This window comes from Fringilla coelebs (genome assembly GCF_963513975.1).
Source record: "Fringilla coelebs genome assembly, chromosome: 14".
Taxonomy (NCBI): domain Eukaryota; kingdom Metazoa; phylum Chordata; class Aves; order Passeriformes; family Fringillidae; genus Fringilla; species Fringilla coelebs.
This window is the reverse complement of record NC_140040.1, coordinates 6,343,490-6,364,269: the sequence shown is the minus strand read 5'-3', so window position 1 is coordinate 6,364,269 and position 20,780 is coordinate 6,343,490. Positions and strand designations below refer to the sequence as shown.

General features: G+C 58.5%; 2 protein-coding genes across 3 annotated transcripts; both read left to right on the top strand.

Moving 5' to 3' along the window:
• The first annotated feature begins 1,854 nt into the window (after window positions 1-1,854).
• Window positions 1,855-14,428, top strand: LOC311159228 (adhesion G-protein coupled receptor G1-like). Of its 2 annotated transcripts, none has more exons than XM_084215178.1 (14): window positions 1,855-2,420; window positions 7,601-7,688; window positions 8,177-8,602; window positions 9,084-9,207; window positions 9,289-9,436; window positions 9,518-9,646; window positions 9,852-9,968; window positions 10,511-10,556; window positions 10,909-11,009; window positions 11,093-11,208; window positions 12,152-12,426; window positions 13,013-13,124; window positions 13,340-13,608; window positions 13,775-14,428. In XM_084215178.1, exons 2-14 carry the CDS (start codon window positions 7,649-7,651, stop codon window positions 13,879-13,881), a joined length of 2,010 nt encoding a protein of 669 aa, XP_084071304.1. In that variant the 5' UTR covers window positions 1,855-2,420; window positions 7,601-7,648; the 3' UTR covers window positions 13,882-14,428. The 2 variants fall into 2 exon arrangements, with proteins under 2 accessions (XP_084071304.1, XP_084071303.1); XM_084215177.1 differs by having other exon boundaries at window positions 9,286-9,436.
• A 397-nt stretch (window positions 14,429-14,825) lies between these two features.
• ADGRG3 (adhesion G protein-coupled receptor G3) lies at window positions 14,826-20,720 on the top strand. Its single transcript, XM_084214968.1, has 12 exons — window positions 14,826-15,415; window positions 15,691-16,010; window positions 16,092-16,200; window positions 16,755-16,895; window positions 16,983-17,105; window positions 17,236-17,275; window positions 17,358-17,458; window positions 17,944-18,056; window positions 18,196-18,479; window positions 18,756-18,849; window positions 19,247-19,533; window positions 19,957-20,720. Exons 1-12 carry the CDS (start codon window positions 15,128-15,130, stop codon window positions 20,070-20,072), a joined length of 2,016 nt encoding a protein of 671 aa, XP_084071094.1. The 5' UTR covers window positions 14,826-15,127; the 3' UTR covers window positions 20,073-20,720.
• Window positions 20,721-20,780: the final 60 nt, after the last annotated feature.

Here is a 20,780-nt window from a genome sequence, read left to right as displayed (position 1 = left end):
TGGGGCTGGCAGCACTTGGCAGTGGGGCTGGCACAGCCCTCGGCTGCAGACGGCGCCAGGGCTCCCCAGCCCACGCTTGTCTCCCTTGTTTGGCAGCCGCCCGGTGCGACGTGCCCTCTCCTGCCGCAGTCTGCCCATCCCCTCGCCCCGCCGCCGCGATCTGCTGGCACATTCCCTCCCTCCCGCCCGCCGCCGCAGCCTTGAGGAGCTTTTAGCAAGATTTCTGTATTTTAGAGGATTTTGTAAGTCTTAGCGTTCTTTTGAAGCTTTGAGAAAATTGAAGGGGTTTTAGGAACTTTAGGGCTTTTTGGGAACTTTTGGGGCTTTTAGAAACTTTTAAGAGGTTTAGAAACTCTTGGGGCTTTTAGTAATTTTTAGGGCTTTTAGGAACTTCAAAGATATTAAGGAACTTTTAGGGCTTATGGGGTTTTAGGGCATTTAGGATGCTGTAGGGTTTTGGGACATTTTAGGGCTTTAGGAGCTTTCAGGGCTTTCAGGATCTTTTAGGACTTTCAGGAACTTTAAGCATATTTAGGCACTTTAATGATTTAGGAGCTCTTAGGATTCTTAAGAAGTTGTAGGGCTTTCATAGGAATTCCCCAGTTAAAGCAATAAACCCTTATCAGGCCAGGTCCAAGGGCAAATGTCCCGTCCAAGAGACAACACAAGGATTTCCTCCCTCTTCGTGCTCAGGCAGAGTCTTTGAAGGTCTGTCGACTTACAGATAATCCCGACAACACCAGCAAGTGCAGGCGTTGACCTAAAAATAACTCCTGATAACATCGAATGCAGACAAAAGACTCTTTGTTCCAGGAACAGCAGCAAAAAATCTTTTCCTCGCTGGTCCAGGGGTCTGCACTTAGCTCCCCTCTCCAGGAGAGCCTAATTCTGTGTTTAACAGGGCTATTCCCGGGAGGCGGATTTATGGCGTTTCCCCAAGGAGCCGGTCGGGATGACCCGCAGTGGGAGGCTTGGCTCCCCGCGATGCTCCCGCGGCTCTGGCTGCTTGAGCGTGCGTTTGAGAGCTCGCCCAGCTCCCCGAGGCGTGGGGACGGCCGGACTTCAAAGGCAGCTCTGTTAGCCACGGTCCGGCCGCTTTAGCCACGCTCCGGCCATGTGAGCTGCTTCCCATGGGAGCCTCGTCCCGTGGCAGCCAGGGAAACTTGGAGCTGGAAATTAAACCAGGCAGTGGGGTGATGCAAACTGCGGGATGTCCCCTGCTCCAGGGATCCATGCAGCCACGGCACCTGTGGCGGCACAATCCTCGTGGATCAAGGTCCATCACCTTTCCTGCTGGAGAGGGAAGTTGTTTGCACCCTTCCCCCTGCAGAAAGAAAAGTCCCATTCAAGCCATTGAAAATATCTGCAAGAGCAACTATTTACCCAGGGCACTTCCCGGAGCTCTCCCCCCGCCCTGCTCCCTCCGCTCCCTGCGTCTCGGCTTTCTCCAGCCCGGCTGTTTCCCTGGGCACACACAAAGGGCTGGGTGCGGGCGCTGCAGGAGCAGCTTTACCCGCTCCAAGAGCGCTGCCTCCAGCCCCAGCTCCCACCGAGGGCCGGGGTGCCCGTCTCCAGCCTTGGGGTGGGTGCTGAGGGCGTTGGGGTCGCGTCCAGGCTCTGCACCCCACACCGCAGCCCACCTGCTCCAGGGGAGCGCTGCGCAACCCTCTCCTGGGATCTGGGCTCCTTGCCCCCCTCCTTTCCTCCCTCACGCCCTGCGGGGAGCGGGACAGGGGTCACCGGGACACTCCGTCCCGGCTGCTTTCCCATTAATTGTTATTTTTTAATCCCGTTGGCAGTCAGGCGTGCAGCCTGCTGGCTCCGCCGCTGGACGCCTGCCAGCCCGCAGCTGAAGGGCGACGGGACACGGCACGCCCGGCTGTCCCCAGCCGAGGTCCCCCAGCCCACGGTGGTGCCGGTGCCGGCCGGGCGGGGGACGCAGCCGCCCGGTGCTCCCGGCCCGGGCTCGCTGGGCAGGTGCCGTGACCGAGAGCAGCGGCCCCGCAGAGATCTCGGGGTCTCGCCGGGGGACGGGGCGGGGCCGCTGGTCCCGGGATATCGCTCTGAGCCGAGCCGGGCTGCGAGGGGCTGAGAGCCGCGCCGAGCTGAACCGAACCGGCCGAGCAGAACCGGGCAGGTGCCGTCACCGACGGCGGTGACCCCGCGGCTCCCGCAGGGATCGCGGGGGTCTCGGAGGGGTCGGTGCGGGGAGAACAGTCCCGGTACCGCCCCGCTGAGTCACCGTCCGCCGGGGGACGGGGCGGAGCGCTGCTCCCGGTCACGGCGCTCAGCGAGCCGCGCTGCGAGGTGTGCGGTGCTGCTGAGCCGAACCGTGCCGAGCCGTGCCAGCCCAGCCGAGCGGAGCCGTGCGGAGCCGGGCCGTGCCGGGCCGTGCCTGGCCGAGCCCGCCCCGACCCCAGGTATGCGGGCAACGGGTCGCGGTTGAGCCGGGACGAGGGAGGATCGCGGAGCCCGGTGTCCGCCGTGGGGGTCCCAGAGGCCGCGTTGAGGGGCGTTTGCCCGGCACCGGGAGCCGAGGGGATGCTGCGGCACTCCGGGCGCGGGCAGAGCGGCGGGACGGGAGTGAATGGGGTGGGCGCCAGCCGGGGCTGGGGGCTCCGCGCCGACGGTGGCACCGGGCAGCGCCCCGGCTTGCTCGGGCAGGGAGCACCTGGATGGATGGAGCGGAGGGGGTCTCTGTGGGGGCTCAGCGGCACCCCGCTCCGGGTGCGGGGCTCGGCGGTGGGGGTGATGCCCTGCCCGGGCTGGGCAGGGCCCGGGAAGTCTGCTCATGGCCGTGGTGCCAGTGATCTGCGAAACCAGCCTTTATCCCTGCTCCATGGAGCTCGCACTCGCCTGCCCCAGAGCCAGGCTGGATTTCTGGGCCATGGGGCCACAAAGCCCCCGGAGCTGCCCGGGACCGGCGGCTCCGCGCTGCTGCCAGCGGCAGAGCTGAGCTCCACGAAGCTCCGGCTGTCGGCCGGTGTGTGGCCATTGCTTCCCACTTTATGGGAGCCAGCAGCGCACCTCATTCCTTCCTCTCTTCCCTCCCGGCGGAGGGTGCAGCATCCCGTGGGATCGCCGGCATGTCTCGACAGGGTGATCTCCCTTCCCTAAAATGCCTTTTGGGGGGATTCCTTCTCCAACATCCCAGTTTGCTGCTGCCGGTCCTGGCATGTCGCTGCGGGATATGGGATGTAGGATGCTTGGGGTGGTCTCTACCCGCTGTCTGTGCTGCCCCTCCAGAGAGACCAGCAAAACTCAGTGAGACCAGCTGGAGAATCGAAATGAAGTCTCCTGGAATAACCTCCTGGCAGCAAGTCCGAATGGCTGTTGTGGAGGGAAGGCAGCCAAAGCTCATTTCATGGTCTGAGGGCTGCAGTAACCTCCCCACCCCCCACCTCACCCCCCCACAAGCTCCACCACCAGCAGGGAGCCAGGAGTGTTTCAGAGATGGGCGGGGGGCAAATCCTTTGAGCCCCGGACTGCAGCCACAGTGGGGTTTGCCGTGTCCCTTGTTGGGTTTGCAGCTCCCACGTGAATTAAGCCAAGGCCTGAAAATGCTGCATACTTGGTTGCAGTCCAGCTCTTAATCCTGAGGCCTGGGGGCTGCTATTTGCAGAGGAACAGGTTTGGAGCAACTGTGTGTTGGCTGAACGGGGATCCCCGGGGTTGGCCATCCCTGCACCTTGCGGTGGCACCCGTGGGTGCAGGGCAGAGCTCTGTGGTTCACAGACAGCAGGCTGGGTCGCTCCCAGCGTGCCAATGTCTGCACGGGACCAGCTGGGCTCAGCCTGCTGGCGCCTGCTTTTCAGGAGCACTTGGACTCACCAGCTCCTTTCCCGTCAGCCCACCCGACAGCTGGGCTTTGGCAGGAATCTGGGAGGCCCACAGTCTGTTACCTGGTTCCTTGGGTGCTGCAGACTTTGCCCTCACTAGGCTCCAGCACCTTGTGTTCTGTGCCAAATACCTGGGAACCTGATTTGGGGTGGTCCTGAGCTACTTTGCACTGCTCTGCACCTGCCTTCCCTGGCACCTGCAGCACAGGCAGGCGATGAGGACCTTGCTCATGTGAAGACCTGGGAGTGAACAGGGTGTTTTGGGAGCCATTTGAAACCCAAGGGAGTGAACAGGGTGTTTTGGGAGCCATTTGAAACCCAAGGGAATGATTTGGAAGGGGGATGTGCAGGAGGAGAAATGGGGTTGCTCTCACAGAAGACTGTGTGGTGGGAGTGTGTGGCAGGGACAACTGTCTGTAGCCCTGTGGCCAGAGGTGTCCTTGCACTGTGTTGTAAGTGTGTCACGTCAGGCTCAGTCCAGTGCAGGTGCACCTGGTCCTTTGCAGAGTGTGTGGCTGCTGCTGAAGCCACAAGGCTTCGTGTGCCGCCGAGCCAGGTGCTGTGTTGCCCTGGCACTGGAGGAAGTGCTGGGTTAGTTCGCTGTGGTACTTCTGTTTGTGGTGAATTTTAGGAAATGGAAATTTTTAAGAAAGTTTTGAATGTCAAGACCCAGCTCTAAGCAAACGCTCCGTCCCAGGAGCCCCAGGCACTGGCAGGAGCCTGTGCCAGCCTCCCCTTGGTTCTCCCCACCGTTGTGGGGGAGGGATGCCAGCCTTTGTGGGAAGGGATGCCAGCCTTTGTGGGAAGGGATGGCTGCCAGTGGCTGGCAAAGAACAGATCTGGCGGGGAGTTGTGCCGTTCCCGTGGGAATCACCATCAGATCTGGTTTCATCCTGTTGGCAAGACTCATCTTGAAGGTGCTGGGTGTTCTGTGCAGTGCCATGGCCCGGGAAAAGCTGAAGCACCCCATGGCACAGCTTGGCACTGCCGGGCTGCTGGCACAGTGCAGCTGCCCCTCGACTCCCTGGGCATTAGCCAAGCCCACTGGTGCTGGGAATCACATGCCAACGCCATGAATAACGTGTGGCTGGGCATGCACCACTGGCCAAGGACAAGGGCACTTTGTGAAGCACTCAGATATTGACACTGGAGCATCCCTTTGCAGGGGGGACCCCCATGGGGTTCTCACATCCTGTACAGCTCCAGACCCAGGGTACATTATTTTTGGTCCCTACCATGGGGGGCTGGTTGCCCAAAGCTGTTTTGCATCTCCAGGAGCCCGTCCAGGCTTGCCTCTCGGTGCCACAGTTTCCTCATCATGCTGCTGAGTGGCTGCCTGAGTAACCAGTATGGTGATGAGCTTCTGACTCACTCACATCTCGAGGAACAGAGGAACTTTCCTAACGGAGCTGGAAGGAAAACAGATAAAAGCTCCTGGATCTCCCTGCTTCCGCTGTTTGTTTGAGTCATCGGAGCATCTTCCCTTCTCCTTGGGAAAAACGTCATGTCCAAAAGCCACGTGCCACCTCCAAAAATTTAAATGCCTGCTGCCAAGTCACCCAGAAGGCAGTAAGGTGGTAGTAAATACCTTTTGTTTGTGGGGTTTTAAGTCTTTTTTCCCCCTCCCTCCATTCACCTAAGGTTTAGAGACCTCAATGTAATGCTTTGGCTTCTCTTCCCAAGGCCAGTACCTTAATGTTGATGGGAGGATAAGAACTAGTGCCCAGCAATAAGCCTCCCTCTCTGCTGATAAGGGAGCCTGCTCCAAGCTGTGCAGCCCTGGCAGAGTGTCTGCCACCTCTTTGTACATAATCTGGTTGATTTTGAGGCCAAGCCAGGAATTTTTCCCCATCCAGGTATGGGAAGATGACGAGGCAGGATTCAGCCCTGACGAGAACCCAGCACATCCTGCTCCCTTTGCTGTGCTTGTTGCCAGCGTGGATGGAGGCCGTGGTTTCTCACCGTGAAACCATTTTCAGGGGATTTTCTCTTGCTATTGTTCAGCTCAGGAAGCGGCAATCAGGGTCGGGCCAGCGGGAGCACACAGGGCTCAGAGGGGAAATACCGGCTCCCCCACCCTCCTTCCCACAGGGATTTCTGGTCCCAGTTGAGTAACGGCTGAAAGGGGCTGATCCTCTCCTCCAGCCATCCCAATTAAACCTTCAAGATGTCAGCACAGTGGGATGGGCTGAGGCCTCATTAGGATTCAGCATTCCCCATCCAGAGGCGATGCTTTATTGGCCTGCCAGCTCTGTGCTGCCTCAGCCTGGCTGGCATTCGCGGGAAGCTCCGTTGCTTTTAAGTGATCCAGGTGTTTTCCATCACCCACAGCGTTTTGCCACCCCAGGTCCGTGTTTTTTAGATATATATGCGAGATTCCTGAGTGTGTGGCGAGGCACTGGGGTGCCAGCCCCATCCAAATCATGTCTGTGCCATACCCTCCCAGGCCACACTGGGAGACCTCGTTAGTGTCACTTAGTTACAGCCGCGGCAGCAGGTTAATTAACAACCCGAAGCCCCCATCTGCTGATGGTAAATTGCCACAAGAAACAGGGGGAAGGATGTGGAGTGGGCTGTACACCCATGCAGGATCTGTGCTGGCTAGAGAAACTTCCAGAAAAGCCTGTGCTGGTGGGAGAAATCTGCTAATGAGAAATTGAGCATCTGATGACCCTTGAGCATCTGGGAGAGCTGTAAAGGCTTTACAGGTGATGCTGGTTGGTGCCCCAGCACCAACTCACAGCAGACAAAACAGTTTTGGCCTCTTGGTGGGTTTTGGGGGGCTGTTTGAGAGCAGTGCAGGAGTGGGTGCAGCAGTGGCCAACAGTGCTGGCTTCACTTTGGGCATTGATGAGTGTTGGGCTGGGCCAGCTGCTCCGGCAGCCCCCACCAACGCTGTCCCACCCTGGGGGACTTCTGCTGATTGCCAGACCCTGGCAGGGTGTGTCCCATGGTTGAAGTGACAGCAGGGCGAGGAGGAGGTGACACTTGGTGCATGCTAGCTGAGCTGGAGGTGCAGTTTGTGGCCTGTGGCAGGCAGAAAGCACAATGAAAAAGGCTGTATGTGTGAAGGCGGTGGCTGGGTGAGTGCAGGGATGTGGCTGCACTTGAGGGTGCTCAGTGCTGGCCTGGGTGTAGGTCACAGAAGCCCTTCCTCGTGCAAAGACAAAGAAAAAGGTGGTGGAGCAGAGAGCCAGCTGAAGGGATGGGCAAAGGGGCTGTGCAGGGTGTGGCCCAGCTGGTTGTGAGCAGCAGATTTGGGCAGCCGTGGCTGCTGTGCTGGCATTGCCAGGATGTGCCTGGGAGAGCCTGTTTCTGCAGGCTGAAATGGTGAAGTGGTTTGCAACGTGCTCAGCGGCTCAGCTAATCTGCAGGAGCTGAAAACATCCAAGAAAATAATTTCAGGGCTGGTGAATTAGGAAACCACAGTTTCCTTCTGTTCCTATCATTTATGATAACGAGTCAGGGTGTTAACTGAGATGTGGAGCTGGGAGCGGAAGAGGGGACCCCTCCTGTGTGGACTCTTGGGCTGGAGTGGTGGGGCACCCTCTCCGTGCTGAGAGCTCAGGGGCTTCCAGCCTCTGCCATCCTTCCAGCCCACAGCCAGCTTGGATGCCCAGTGCTCCTGGCTCCTCCTGGAGGCAGAGGCAACAGGGAGCTGGCTGTGACACTGGCTGGTGTCCCACCTGCACAGCCTTTGCTCTCATGGCATGGGGGATACTCAAATACTCATGTGGCCCCTTCCCTTTGTACCCTTTCAGGCTCTGCTGTCTCCTTGAAGGCCAAGCCAAGGCAGAGAGCTGCCCGGGATGAAGGTCCTCTTCCTGCTCCTCCTCTCCCTCCTCCAAGGTAGACTGTCCTGCCTTGGGATGGTGAGCTGGGTTTGGGCTGCTGGGAGTAACTGGCAGCCCCAAAACGTTGGCATGAGATGTGTGCAGCCAAGGCTTCCACAGAAGTAAACATCTCCTAGGATGATGTGCCTCTGGTGGGTCCCTTGGGCAGAATGTGTCCTTTCCAGGGAGAGGAGGTGGCCTCCATCCATCCCTCCTGGAAATGGACAGATCCTCTCTCAGTGTCTGCTTATGTGGGTGCTGGCACATGGGAGAGGGTGTCCCTGCAAGACAGGAGGTCCTGTTGCCCAAAGGACCCTGGCAGACCCTGGCAGCGTGGCTGTGACACTGGGGACGTGGCTGGTGTCACTCAGCCTGCAGGACAGGGTTGGAATAACTGGGGTGGAGAGCCTGGCATGCCACGTGTGACAGCTGCTGCAGGGCTGGGGTGTTTGCAGGGCCGTGCCTGCAGCTGATCTGCTGTCTCTGTGTGCTCGTACAATGCAGGGGTGGGAGCCAGTGGCCACAGGGAAGAGGATTTTCGCTTCTGTGGTGACCGAAACCAGACCCAGGAGAGCTCTGCCATCTACGAGCACAACTCCGCCAACATCTCCATCGAGAACACGGCCCAGGCCCTGATCATAAAAAGCCCCTTTTTGCCAAGCAGGACAAACTCCTCCTACAACTACAGTTTGCCCTCCACCTTGGGCAGGTACCGCTTCTGCCTCTACTGGTTTGAGTCCAACAGGACCCTGCAGCTGGTGTATGGGAAGCAGAGCATCCGCCTGGGCGGGGACACATCCAGCAGCATCCCCTGGGGACAGGAGAGTCAGAAGGCTGAAAGAACCAGAGCCAACATCTTCAATGTGTCCTATATCATGAAGGGTGGGAAGAACACCTCCCTGGATGCTAAAGCTGAATACTCTTTCCCTGGTAAATGCAATTTAATGTTATTTTAAGGAAATTAAAGGGTTCTTTTATCCCCAGCCTGTTCCCTAGGCATCATCAGAGTACTGGTTGTTTCCCAGAGTGTGGTTTAGCTTGGTGATGTGAAGAGAGCTGAAGGGTGATTGAAGGGGACGTAGGTTTTCTTGAAGGAGCCCAAAGACAGGCCTGGTACCCAGCATCCTTGAAGGTGGAGATTTTCAAAACGCTGCCTAAAATCCCCGAAAACTGAGGTCTTTGCAGTGGTTTCTCAGGGTCCAGTCTCCACCATGACATCCCCATGGCCTCAGTGGGAGCTGAGTTGTGGGTGGCAGGAAAGCCCTGTGGGTTGGGGTGACTATCAGCTTTCCTGGCTTGGGATCACCTTGAAGCCCTCTACTTTGTGTTCCCACCAGGGCTCTGCCGGTTAGTTTGGGGCAAAAGGAAGCCAATTCTGCCCATGCATTTCATGGCATTTCCTTTCCCCCAGCCTCCCCAGGGAGCATGCCTGTGCGGGAGCAGGATGTGCAGAAGCAGCTGAGTGCCCTGGACAGCCTCATTGCCCAGCCCCTGGCAGCAGCCCCGGGGGCCAGGGAGCAGCAGAGGCTCCGGCGGTGAGTTCCCAGCTCATCCCATTCCTGCTGCTGCCAATGCCCGCCTGCTGCACCCAGCTGACTGTGCCCCTTCCCCAGCAGCCAACTTGGGGAGCTGGAGAAGATGCTGGCCAAGGTGGAGCTGGAAGGGCAGAACCAGACCTTTGGGGAGGCCACTGTGCATGCCACCGTCCTGAGGGTCCAGCCCAGCCGGGCTCCTCAGCCCCTCACCTTTTCTTCCCAGAGAGAGGTGGGTCCTGCAAAGTCTGCCCTGGTGCTCTTGGCCCATCACGCTCTCTACACCTCTTTCCTGATGAGTCTTTCTTTGCAGGAGAGTGGAGAGGTCCAGGGATTCACAGTGGACCTGCCAAGGAGCCTGTTCACCATGGTGAAGGAGAGGGAGGAGGTGGTGGAGCACAGGGTGCTCCTCATGGACATCAACAGGCAGACCATGTTCCAGGTAATGCCCACGTGAATGCTGTGCTGGGTGTCCTGGGCTGCAGGGCTGCCACCAGACCAGGTGCTGGTGCTCACTGGGAGAAAGTGCCTCAAAGATGAGCTAAAAGCTTGATGGGTAAAGTCACGGGACCTTCTTCTTGGGCACTCTGCTTCACACCTGGCTGCTCTCCCTTCCCACACTGCCACTGCCTCCTCTTCTCCCACAGGATGAGAACAGCAGCCATGTCCTGGGTGACAAGGTGGTCAGCATCTCCCTGGTGGACACAGTGGTGGCCAACCTCTCCGAGCCAGTGGTCCTCACTTTCTTCCATGGCCAGCTGCCGGTAGGTGGGGAACAGCCTCATGGAGCCTGATCCCACCAGGAATGGAGGGGCAAGGAGGGCTCAGCCCTGCCAGCTTAGGGTGGGCTCACAATGCAGCAGGTCCATGCCCATGGCCTGCTGTGTCTCCTGGGGCTGTATCACAATCATGGCTTGACTGTGTGCACTGGTGCTGGCACTGCCCTCCCCTCTCCAGGAGATGCCTCATGGCAGATGTGTCACATCCAGCACTGTCACCAGGCCTGGGGCACACTGTGTTAGCAGGCCCTTGGCTCATCATGGCTCTGTCAGGTGCCTGCTCAAAGCTGAACCCTTTGTTTGGAAAAGAGGATCTGGAAGGAGGTATCTGCTCCATCAGTTGTTAACACTGTGGTCTCTGCCTGGAGCCCCCTCCCATCGCAGGGGCAGTCTGGTTTGTCCAAGTCATAGTTTATCTCCTGAGACCATCTTGTCTCCTGCTCCATGTTGTCCCCTATCAAAAGTGCTGGGCAGGCAACAAACCCACAGCTACATCCTGACCAGGGCCTGTGGTTTTGTCGTTGCAGAGGAACGTGACCCCACTGTGCGTCTTCTGGCAGGAGGACACCTCTGGTGAGTGCCCCTGCCCTTGGGAGTGAAGTCAGGCCCTTTTTCCAAGGTACCACAGCCCCACCAGCAGGGTGAAGGTTGCTCTGCACCTCCCTTCCTCACTCCATCTTCATAAGCCATCCCCACAGGGTGATGTCAGTTTTTTCCCTCCAGAGCTAACCTAGGAGCTTTCCCCTTCCCTAGGGATGGGTTCCTGTGCTGAGGGGGCTATTTGAGTATGTGTGCTTGGCCTGGGACAAGCTGGGACCCCCCACTCTTGTTCTCCCTCTGTCCATGGACACCTTGCCCTGAAGATCCTTCAGGCCATGGCAGATGTTCCTGGGCTCACCGGATGCTCTCCCTTTCTCTTGCACAGCCAGTTCTGGGAGCTGGGACAGCTATGGGTGTACCACAGTGACAGGGAGCAGCCAGACCGAGTGCAGGTGCAACCACCTCACCTACTTTGCTGTGCTCATGGTGGGTAGCACCTTCCTTCAGATCCCTCACATAATTCCCAGTGGTGCTCTTCCTCACCATCTCTCATTCCTCCTCTTCCTCAGGTTTCCTCTCCAGACATCACCTCTGTGCACAGGAATTACCTGAGTATCATAAGCTACGTTGGCTGCCTGATCTCGGCTTTGGCTTCCATTTGCACCATTTTCTTCCTCTACTTCAGGTACAGACTGATGGTTCACCCCACACTCCCTGTCTGTGTCCTGTCCCTGGCCATGAACCCCTGGGTGGGCACAAGCTCTCCAAGCAGTGGGTGGCCTGGATAGAAGCATCATGAAGGAGCCTTGTTTGAAGAAAGCAGAGTTCTCCTGTTCAGGATCCACCCTCTCTGTCAGGTCTTCTGCTGGATGCTCAGAAGCACCAGCTCTTTTCAAAGAGTTTGGAAAATCTTCTTGATTTTTATGGACGCAGCAAGCAGAATTCTGCATAGATTTTTTCAAGGACCTGGAGGAGAATATGAGTGTCTTCTCCTGAGTCATGTCACTGATCCTAAGTGGATGATTCAGACCTGAAATCTTAGAATCATAAAAAATATAGAATGATTTGGGTTGGAAGGGACTGAAAGATCATTCATTTCCAACCTCCCTGCCCTGGGGCAGGGACACCTTCCACTACACCAGATTGCTCAGAACTCCATCCAACCTGGCCTTGAACAATTCCAGGGATGGGCCAGCCACAACTTCTCGGGGCAACCTGTGCCAGGGCCTCACCATCCTCCCAGGGAAGAATTTCTTCTGAGTATCTAAACTAAACCTGCCCTCAGAGTGAAGCCATTCCCCCTTGTCCTGTCACCCCATACCCTTGTTCAAAGTCCCTTTCCAGCTTTCTTTAGGCACTGGAAGGTGCTTTAAGGTCTCTCTGGAGCCTTCTCCAGGCTGCAGAAGCCAAACTCACTCAGGAGTCTCCACAGGAAAAGTGCTTCAGCCCTCTGAGCATCTCCAATGCAGGGATGGGTGGTCTCTCAGTGGGGCTGGTCTCTCAGCCCCTGGCACTACCAAAAGGTCTCCTTGCTCTTCTGCTGGGGCAAGCTGCCCCGTGCAGGGCTGTGGAGTGCCACTGGTGCTGGCCAGGCACAGGGGTGAGTTCTGCTCCCTTTGATTCTCCAGAAGCAAACAGCGAGACCAGATCACCAGCATGCACATCCACATGAACCTGCTGGCTGCCATCTTCCTCCTGGACATCACCTTCCTCCTCTCTGAGCACTTGGCTGCCAGCGGCAACGAGGCCATCTGCAGAGCTGGGGGGCTGTTTCTGCACTTCTCACTCCTGAGCTGCCTCACCTGGATGGGCATTGAGGGCTACAACCTCTACAGGCTTGTGATCGAAGTCTTCAACGCCTACCACGACCACTTCCTGCTCAAGCTCTGCCTGGTTGGCTGGGGTGAGCCTGGGGGGTCAGGGATCCCCTGAGGGCATGGGGTGGAGGAGCACTGGGGTGGGTCTGTCCCACTGGATACGATCCTGGATGGGGATGGAGACACTGCTGTGGGGGAGCAGCTGTCTGCCAAGAGGAGACTGGAAGGCTGAGAGCAGAAGCTGGTGCTAAAGCAAAGGTGGGTCATCCTGGGGGATCACCCAGCAATGGAGACCTGTGAGAGCCCCCACCTGGGATCTTTAAATCATAATAGGATCCTTTCTGAAAGAACCATCCAGGACAGCCCAGGGCTGGATGCAGGAAGTGCCCATGCTTCTCTGGGCTGGAGGTCATGGCAGGATGATCTTGTGATCTTGTGATGGCCTAAACCTCCCCATCCCTGGGAGGCCCCCAGCCAGGGCCAGCACAGCACCACTCCCTCCAGGCTGGGGCTTATGCCACGTGCCCTTGCTGTGTGTTCCATCCCTGGTTTCCCTTTGGGAGGGAGGATGTTGGCTTGTGCTCTGTGCAGGGAGAAAGGGCCAGCAAGTCCTTCCAGAAGGTCCAAAGGCCAGGAGTAGGGCAGCCACTTCACTCTGCTCTTTCCACCCAGGGCTGCCCATCTTCTGCGTGGTGACCATCCTCCTGGCTAGCTGGACGAACTACGGCCCCGTCTCCATTCCCATCTACGAATCCATTGATGGCAGAACCACCAATGCAACCATGTGAGTCATGGCACATGGGTCACCTGGTCTCTGGCCATAGGTAAAGTCAGCTGGCTAAACCTTCACCATGGCCTGGGGCTTTTCTGGGGCTCTGTGCCAGGGGGATCCCCTCCCCGGGTGCTGGGCCGGCACCACCCTTCTGTGCTTCTCCCAGCCCCTCCTTGTGACCCTGTGGGCGGACACAGAGTAACCTTCTGCCCTTTTCCTCCCTCCAGATGCTGGATCACGAGCCCCCTGGTCCATAACGCCGTGAACCTGGGTTTCTTCAGCCTGGTGTTCCTCTTCAACTCGGTCATGCTGGGGGCCATGGTACGGGAGATCCTCCGGCAGAACAAAAAAGGTCACAAGCTCAAGCATGTCCTGGCCCTCTTCGGGCTGAGCATCCTGCTGGGCATCCCCTGGGCACTGATCTTCTTCTCCTTCACCTCTGGTGTGTTCTGCCTTGTCTCCCTCTACATCTTCACCATCATCAACTCCCTCCAAGGTGAGCCTGTGACTCTGGGCTCCTCTGAAGAGCACCAGGATTGTCACGGGTTGTTGGTGGGGTGGTGACGGTGTGCACGAGGAGCTCTGGCAGCCTGGGTGGCTCTCTCTCTACCGTGCTTTGTCCCTCAAGGGGGCTCACCCACGCTTCCTCTCCCCTCTGCCAGGTTTCCTCATCTTCCTCTGGTACTGGACCATGGTGCTGCAGGCGAGGAAGTCCCCTGACTCCCAGAGCAGCTCTGACAGTGCCAAGCTGCAGCCCAGCAGCAGCTGAGCCCCGTGGGGGCCGTGCTGTGCCAGAGCTCCCCATGCCAAGGACGGCCACAAGAAGGACCACACCATCTGCTTTGCTACTGCACTTGCCCTGTAGTGCCACAGGGAGCCCAGGGACCCACAGTGAGGCCAGCCACCCCCCCCCCTCGGCTGGCTCCTTCCCCAATTTTCTCATCCTGACTGGCTTGGCACTGTTGGGGCAGGAGGGAAGGAGGGAGGGATGGAGGGAGGGATGCTTACTTGGGCAGTGGGGGCTGTAAAAAGTGGAAGGGGCAGGGACAGGGTCCCTAGTGCCTTTGGGTGTCCCCTCCCATGTCCTGAGGCCAGGAGTGATGGGTGGGGAAGGTCCAGTTTTCAGCCCTTGCTGATGGTCACCATCAGGCTCCTTCCCCAGAGAAGACAGAATGATTCTGCCCCTGCCACACTCTCAGGCAGCTGAAATAATCTATTTTTGTTATTTTGTTGAATGTCTATTTTTGGGTGATGTAGGAGTTCAGTGAGCATGCCTGCACACCAGATTTGTGCCCATTAAAGTTGTTTTTCTCTGAGTGTGGCTCACTGGGGTCTCTGCTTGGTGCCTTGGTGGGCTCTCCAATGGGATCCATCTCTCATCTGGGTTATCCCATTTCTGGGACAGGACCCAGCACTTCACCCTGGAGGGTCCTGCCGAGGATAGTGGGACTGATAATGGTGCTCCTGGCAGAGCCCTGGCTGCCTGGTGCTGCGGGGGTTATGGAGGGAGGTACCACGGCTTGGGAAGTCTCCAGGGACTGTCACCCCCCAGCAGAAAGGGAGGCTGGTGGAGGACAGGGATCCAAAGAGGGAGACATCAGATGATGGGAATCATCCCCTCACTGGCTGTGGGGCCAGGCAGAATCTGGCTGTCCTGGCTGTGCCTCTTGCAAACACAGCACCACATTTCCCATCCCACCACCCCCCTTCCAGCTGGCTGCGGATCATCCCCCTCCACCCAGCTGGGGCAGGAAGGGGACGTTTCATCCTGGAGGCTTGTGGTGGTGCCCAGTTTAGGATGAGGATGCTCCAGCATTTGCTGGGCTGCTTAGGGCCATCAACCCCTGGGCAGGAGTGTGGCGAGAAAGGGAAAGAGAAAAGCCCTGAGCTGGTGACAGGCAGGAGCCGGGCGGAAAGGCTGCGGCTCCGGCGGTTGCTGCTGCTGCTGAGAGCTGGGAGGGACAGGAGGTCACTTGCCAGCCCACAGGAAGATGTGAGGGGCTCCTTTGAGGGAAATGAGGAACAGCTCTTACCTCAGAAGTGGCCACAAGCCTTGGGGCAGCCTGGGGAGGAGCAGAGCTGCTGGGCCAAGGGGAGCAGAGCGTGGTGGGATGGCCAAGGGCAGCCAGGAGACCCCACAAAGTGGCACAAGCTTGTTCCTGGGCACTGTCCTGCTGCTCCTGCTGCTGCCTGGTGAGTGGCACCCTCAGCACTGGGGGTGGGTGGGCTTTGTGGGAAGGGTTTCCCATGGGAAGATGTTCACCAAAAGACCAAGTGGGGATTTCATCCTGAAACGTGGACAGGCCAGAGGGGAGCATCCCCACAGGGATGTGCAGAGGTGAGCAGAGTTGGGGGCTTTGTTGCTGGGGGCTTTTTTAAAACCTGGGATCAGCAGTCCAGGGTCTCCTTTGTGAGCCCCTCTGGACACGGTGGTTTTGCCCTCACCACCTCCGATCCCTGTCCAGGTGTTTTTGAAGCCTACATAACTGCAGGACTCCTCTTTTAAAACCTGGCAGCTGCCAGACTCTCCTGTCTTCTCCTCCCCTTTCCCTCTGGACAGAGGGAGGGCTGACCCGAGATTTTGGTGTTTCCCCCCCTTTCTCCATATCCCCCTCTTCCAGATGTTGCCGAAGGACAGGACAGCTGTTCTGGTGAGTGTCCCCTCCCACTCCCACCCGTGCTCCCAGTGCCCACCCGGTGCTGTGGTGCCCCGTGGTCACCTGTTGCCCCCTGCCCAGACCTGCATCGGGGTGATCAGCACCGTGAGTGCTGCAATGTGGTGCTGGAGCAGCAGAGCCCAGGCAGCAGCAGCCGAGTGCTCCTCCTGTCCCAGCACTGCCCGGAGCTGTGGCGCTCCGAGAGCCGCGCCTGCGCCTGCCTGAGGGAGCGCTGGCTCAGGTAGGGGCAGGGCTGGCCAGGACAGGGCTTGTGGGCTCAGTGCCCATGTCCCCCTGTCCCACAGCCCCCCTTGTCCCACAGGCTGCTGCAGTCAGGGCGGCACAGTTGGCTGGCTGGGCTCAAGACTCTGCTCCTCAATGTCAGCAGGGCTGTCACCCGTGATGTTCTCATCACCTTCTCCCCCACAGAGGTGAGGTGTGCCTCTCCCTCTCCCTTGCTTGGAAGATCCCACACCTTCCAAGCAGCCCTCAGCCCCTGCCCCAGGGTGTGGTGTGCCCTGCTGTGCTCTTCCTCCTCCCTGTGGGGTTGCATCATGGGCCCACATCAACATCAACATCCCTTGGCAAGGAGACACTGAAGTGGTGCTTGGGAGGACAGAGCCCTCCCCAGGAGCCATCCCAGCAGACCAGGAGGTCAGGGGGAGCGTGAGGTAGGAAAGGAGGAGAGACAGGTGTGACCTTGTGCCTCCTGCCCACCCAGAGGCTCTCCCAGGCTCTGACTGTCCCAGGGGATCATGTGTGGGTGATGGTGGGTAGAGAATCCGCTGGGTCCCACTTCCAGCTCTGCCCCCATGGATGCTGAGTGCTGGGAATGAGATTTTTCCCTTCTGCCCTCAGGGCTCCTGCCAATGTTGCTGAGCAAACCCACCTGGGCAGGGCTGAATTTGTGTCTGGAGCAGGACTGGTGGGTTCTGAAAGGAGATGTGACCCGGCAGCAACAACCTCTCACTGTTCTCTGCTGCAGGGCCCCAGCAGGCTGAACACCACAGAGAAAGGGAAGGCAGGTAAAATCCACCTCCCCAGGGAGATATTCCGCTCCCTGAGCAGCCAAACAGTGCGTGTGGTGGTGACAGTCCTCAATATCCAGCAGCTGGGCATGTTCAAGGTACAGGCTGGCACTGCCAGCATCCTTCCTGCTGCCCCCAGCCCCTGCCGCCCACCAGCCCAGCCTTGCAGCGTTTCCCCTCCGCAGGAAATCAACCAGACAGGGCAGGTCCTGGACAACACCGTGGTGGGCATCACGGTGGGAGAGAGCAGCATCTCGGGGCTGCGGGAGCCCGTGCAGCTCACCTTCGCCCACAGGGAGCTGCCCCAGGCGAGTCAGCCCGGTCTGCCCTCCCCCTCCCCTCCAGTACCCCTCCCCGGGGCAGGGGCTGATGCTGCTCTCCCCATGCGGGGCTGACGCTGCTCTCCCCATGCGGGGCTGACGCTCTCTCCCCACGCAGGGCGTCACCCCCCGATGCGTGTTCTGGGATGCCCGCAAAGGTGCGCGCTGCTCGGGGCAGGTGTGGGGCGGGGCACCGGCGCTGTCCCAGCGCTCACAGCCGCTCCCCCGGGCCTCTTGCAGGGCAGGCAGGAGGCTGGCGGAGCAGTGGATGTCTCACACAGCCCGGGGACAAGGGGACAGTCTGCTCCTGTGACCATCTCACCTTCTTCACTCTCCTGCTGGTGACGATCCCACTTCCTGCAGCTCTTGCTTGTGCTCTGGCAGTGCTGCCTGCCCACTTTTGTGGCCCCTTGGGTATCATCAGTAGCCTCACAGGGACAATTACAGCTCTTCTCAGGCAAGGCAGGGTCCCAAAACCGAGCCCAGCCCCAGCTCAGGAGGGCAGCAGCAGATCAGCTGAGCAGGGCAGGCTGGAAAAGGCCCCAGCTTTGTGCAGGCTCTGTCAGAACAAGGCTTGAGGTCCCAGATCCTGGTGGAGACTCCCAGGAGGGTGCTCACAGGGGTCCACTTCACCACACCTCACCCCACCTCAGAGCATCTCCTCTGAGTCAGCACTGCCCTGCTTCCCCCGAAGATCTTCTGGGGGCTGGTATGGGGTCTGTGCAGCAGCCCACTGGGCCTACCAGCCCCATGTCTCTGGTACCTGCAATCAGGTTTTCTAGGCTGGGGCAGGGCCTGTCTAACCCAACATCTGCATGTTTGGCAGAACCCAGCTCTGGATGGCTCCACAGCAAAAGCTTTGATGGCTGTTGCCACCGCTGGCTGTGGGGTAGCCATGGCTTTCTCCATCTTCACCATGGCCTTCTGCATCTTCATCAGGTGGGATGAGCCAGCAGCTCCACGGGGGCTTGTCAGGCTGGGAGAGACGTGAGGCAGTGCCAGTGCCTCTCGTGGACCTGCTGTGCCACAGCACAGGGCCCTGCTCACCCGTGACCCCTGCCCTTCTGTGGGGACACAGGTGCAGGTTCAGGTGTGAGGAGACCGTCCGCACCAACCTGGGGCTGCACCTCAACCTCGTGGGCAGCCTGCTCCTCCTCAACCTGGCCTTCCTGCTCAACAGTGGGCTCTCTGCCAGGACCCACCCAAGCACCTGCGGGGTCCTGGGGGGGCTCACCCACTACTGCCTGCTCTGCTGCTTCACCTGGACGGCGCTGGAGGGCTGTCAGCTCTACCTGCTCTTTGTCAAGGTCCTCGGCACCTACATCCACCACTACCTGGCCAAGCTGTGCCTGGCTGGCTGGGGTGAGCAGCCTGGATGAGAGATGGGGGGCGAGAGGGGCAGTGGGAGGTTTGGATTGGATACAGGGGAAAATTTCTTCACTGAAAGGGTGGTGAGGTGGTGCCCTGGGCAGTGGTGGAGTTACCATCCCTGGAAGTGTTCAAAAGATGTGTGAATGTGGCACCTGGGGACACGGTTTAGTGGTGAATGTGGCAGTGCTGAGTTAATGGCTGGACTTGATGATCTTAGAGGTCTTTTCCAACCTAAACAATTCTGTGATTGTGTCTCTCCTCTTCCAGGCTTCCCAGCTCTCGTGGTGGGAGTGGCAGGAGCTATTGGCAGCTATGGACAGTACAGCATCCAGACCATGGACCACCAGGTCATAGCCCGCCTGTGCGTGTGCCACTGCCCACAGGGCTCAGGGGGCCCTTTGGCACAGGGAGGGGCAGCTCAGTCCTGCCAGGGGTGCAGTGCTCAGGGATTGCACCCATCTGCTTTGGCTTTGTGCCATGCTTCTGCTTCCTTAATTGTGATTGCCACACATCAGCCACCCCCACTCTCATGCTGAGCCTCCTCAGTCATGCCTGCAGCCCTCCAGGTCATGGAGGGATGTCCAAGGTCCACCTGGAGCTTGTCCAGGCTCCCTCCCTCCCAGCTGAGCAACACGAGGGCAGTGGATGCCCACCACTGTCCCCCTGCTTCACCCTGGCCTTGGAAAAATCCCACCAGGGGAAGGCTCCCATGGGTGCTGCTGAGGCTTGCAGGAGGCATCACAGTTGTCTCTTTTCAGGTGCTGGATCACTTCCAAACATCTTCTTGTCCACTACATCACCAACTGTGGCTACTTTGGCCTCATCTTCCTCTTCAACATGGCTGTCTTTGGGGTGGTGACCCACAAGAGCTGCAGCTTGCAGGGCACTGGGGCAGTGCAGGGACACCGTAAGCCCTGGAAGGTGGCTCTGGTGGCAGCAGGGCTCTTCTGCCTGCTGGGAGCCACTTGGGCTGTGGCATTCCTCACCTATGGCGTCTCCTCTGCAGCTGTGCTCTACCTCTTTACCGTCCTCAACTCTCTCCAAGGTCAGCACTCACTCTGAGCTGGCTTCCCTGGCCTTGGGAGGGGAAGATGCAGGAGGCAGAAGCCAGCCTGGCTGTGGGTTGACCAGGGATCCCAAGGCACCAGTGCCTTCCCAGCGCTGTCATGCCCTTCCTTTTGTCAGGACACACCAAGCAGCAGGTCCCAACCCCCAGCATGGAGCTGCTCATGGCTCCCAATTACACCCTCTCCACCCGTGGTGGCTTTTCTCTGAGAAAGACATTCCTTAGCAGAGGACCAGGGACATTATCCACTCCCAGCCAAATGGTTTGTGTGAAGGAGGGGGGGAGGCAGGAGTGAGCTGAGGGAATCCCCTGGAAGTGGAAGGAGAGTGTCATTAGCATCCTGGCAAGATCCTTCCCTATGTCTCCTGCAGCTGCTGAGTGTTTGTCTTCCCTTCCCTGAAGGAATCTTCATATTCATCTGGTTGGTCGTCCTCTACTACCCAAAGACAAAGGAGACCACTGGTTCCCTCTCCTACATCATCAGACATGACAAAACCACCACAGCCTCCCAGGACTAGCTCCTGGCTGGAGCAGCTCCTGGCTGGACCTCTCTCCCTGCCAGCACCTGCGTCCACTGAGAGCGATCCTGGCAGATGCAGCTTCCTCACAAGGGAGAGATCAGCTAACAGTGCCTCAGTTTACCCTTCAGTGGGCATGACCCACCTCAGCAGGGCTCTTTGCTTTGTCACTTTCATTCCTGGTGGGCTGCCCTGGGCAAGGAGCTCCACAGATGATGCTTCTGCAAAGTCCCTCCAGGCTGCAGCTCCATGGTCTTGAGGTGGCCCTGATCTCGTTCCCCAGGGGACAAGGAAGAAGCCCACAAAGGACCTGCCTTCAGCCGTGATGGAGCCATCACCCTCTTTGCTAGAGGTGGCTTTTGGTGCTGAACCAGCCCAGCAGTGAGATTCCTGCCACTGGAGGGAGAGGATTGATGTGCTGCAGCCCACATGCAGGAGGTTTGCATCTGGGAATCAGCAAAAAGAAGAGGAAATCCATGATCTTTTTTACAAAATATCTCCTTGCTCTCTGGCAGAGATCTACTGTGTGTTCTTCTTGCCAAACAGCCTCTGGGGCCAGCAGCAGTTCCCTCATGGACATGGTGCTCTAGCCAAAATGCACATACAGCTGCTTTGCAGGGCAACTGCTCTCTTCTCCTGATCTGTGTTTTGGTATTAAATCCTTGCCAGCTGTCTGAGCATTGTGAATTTAGTCTTCAATACGTACAT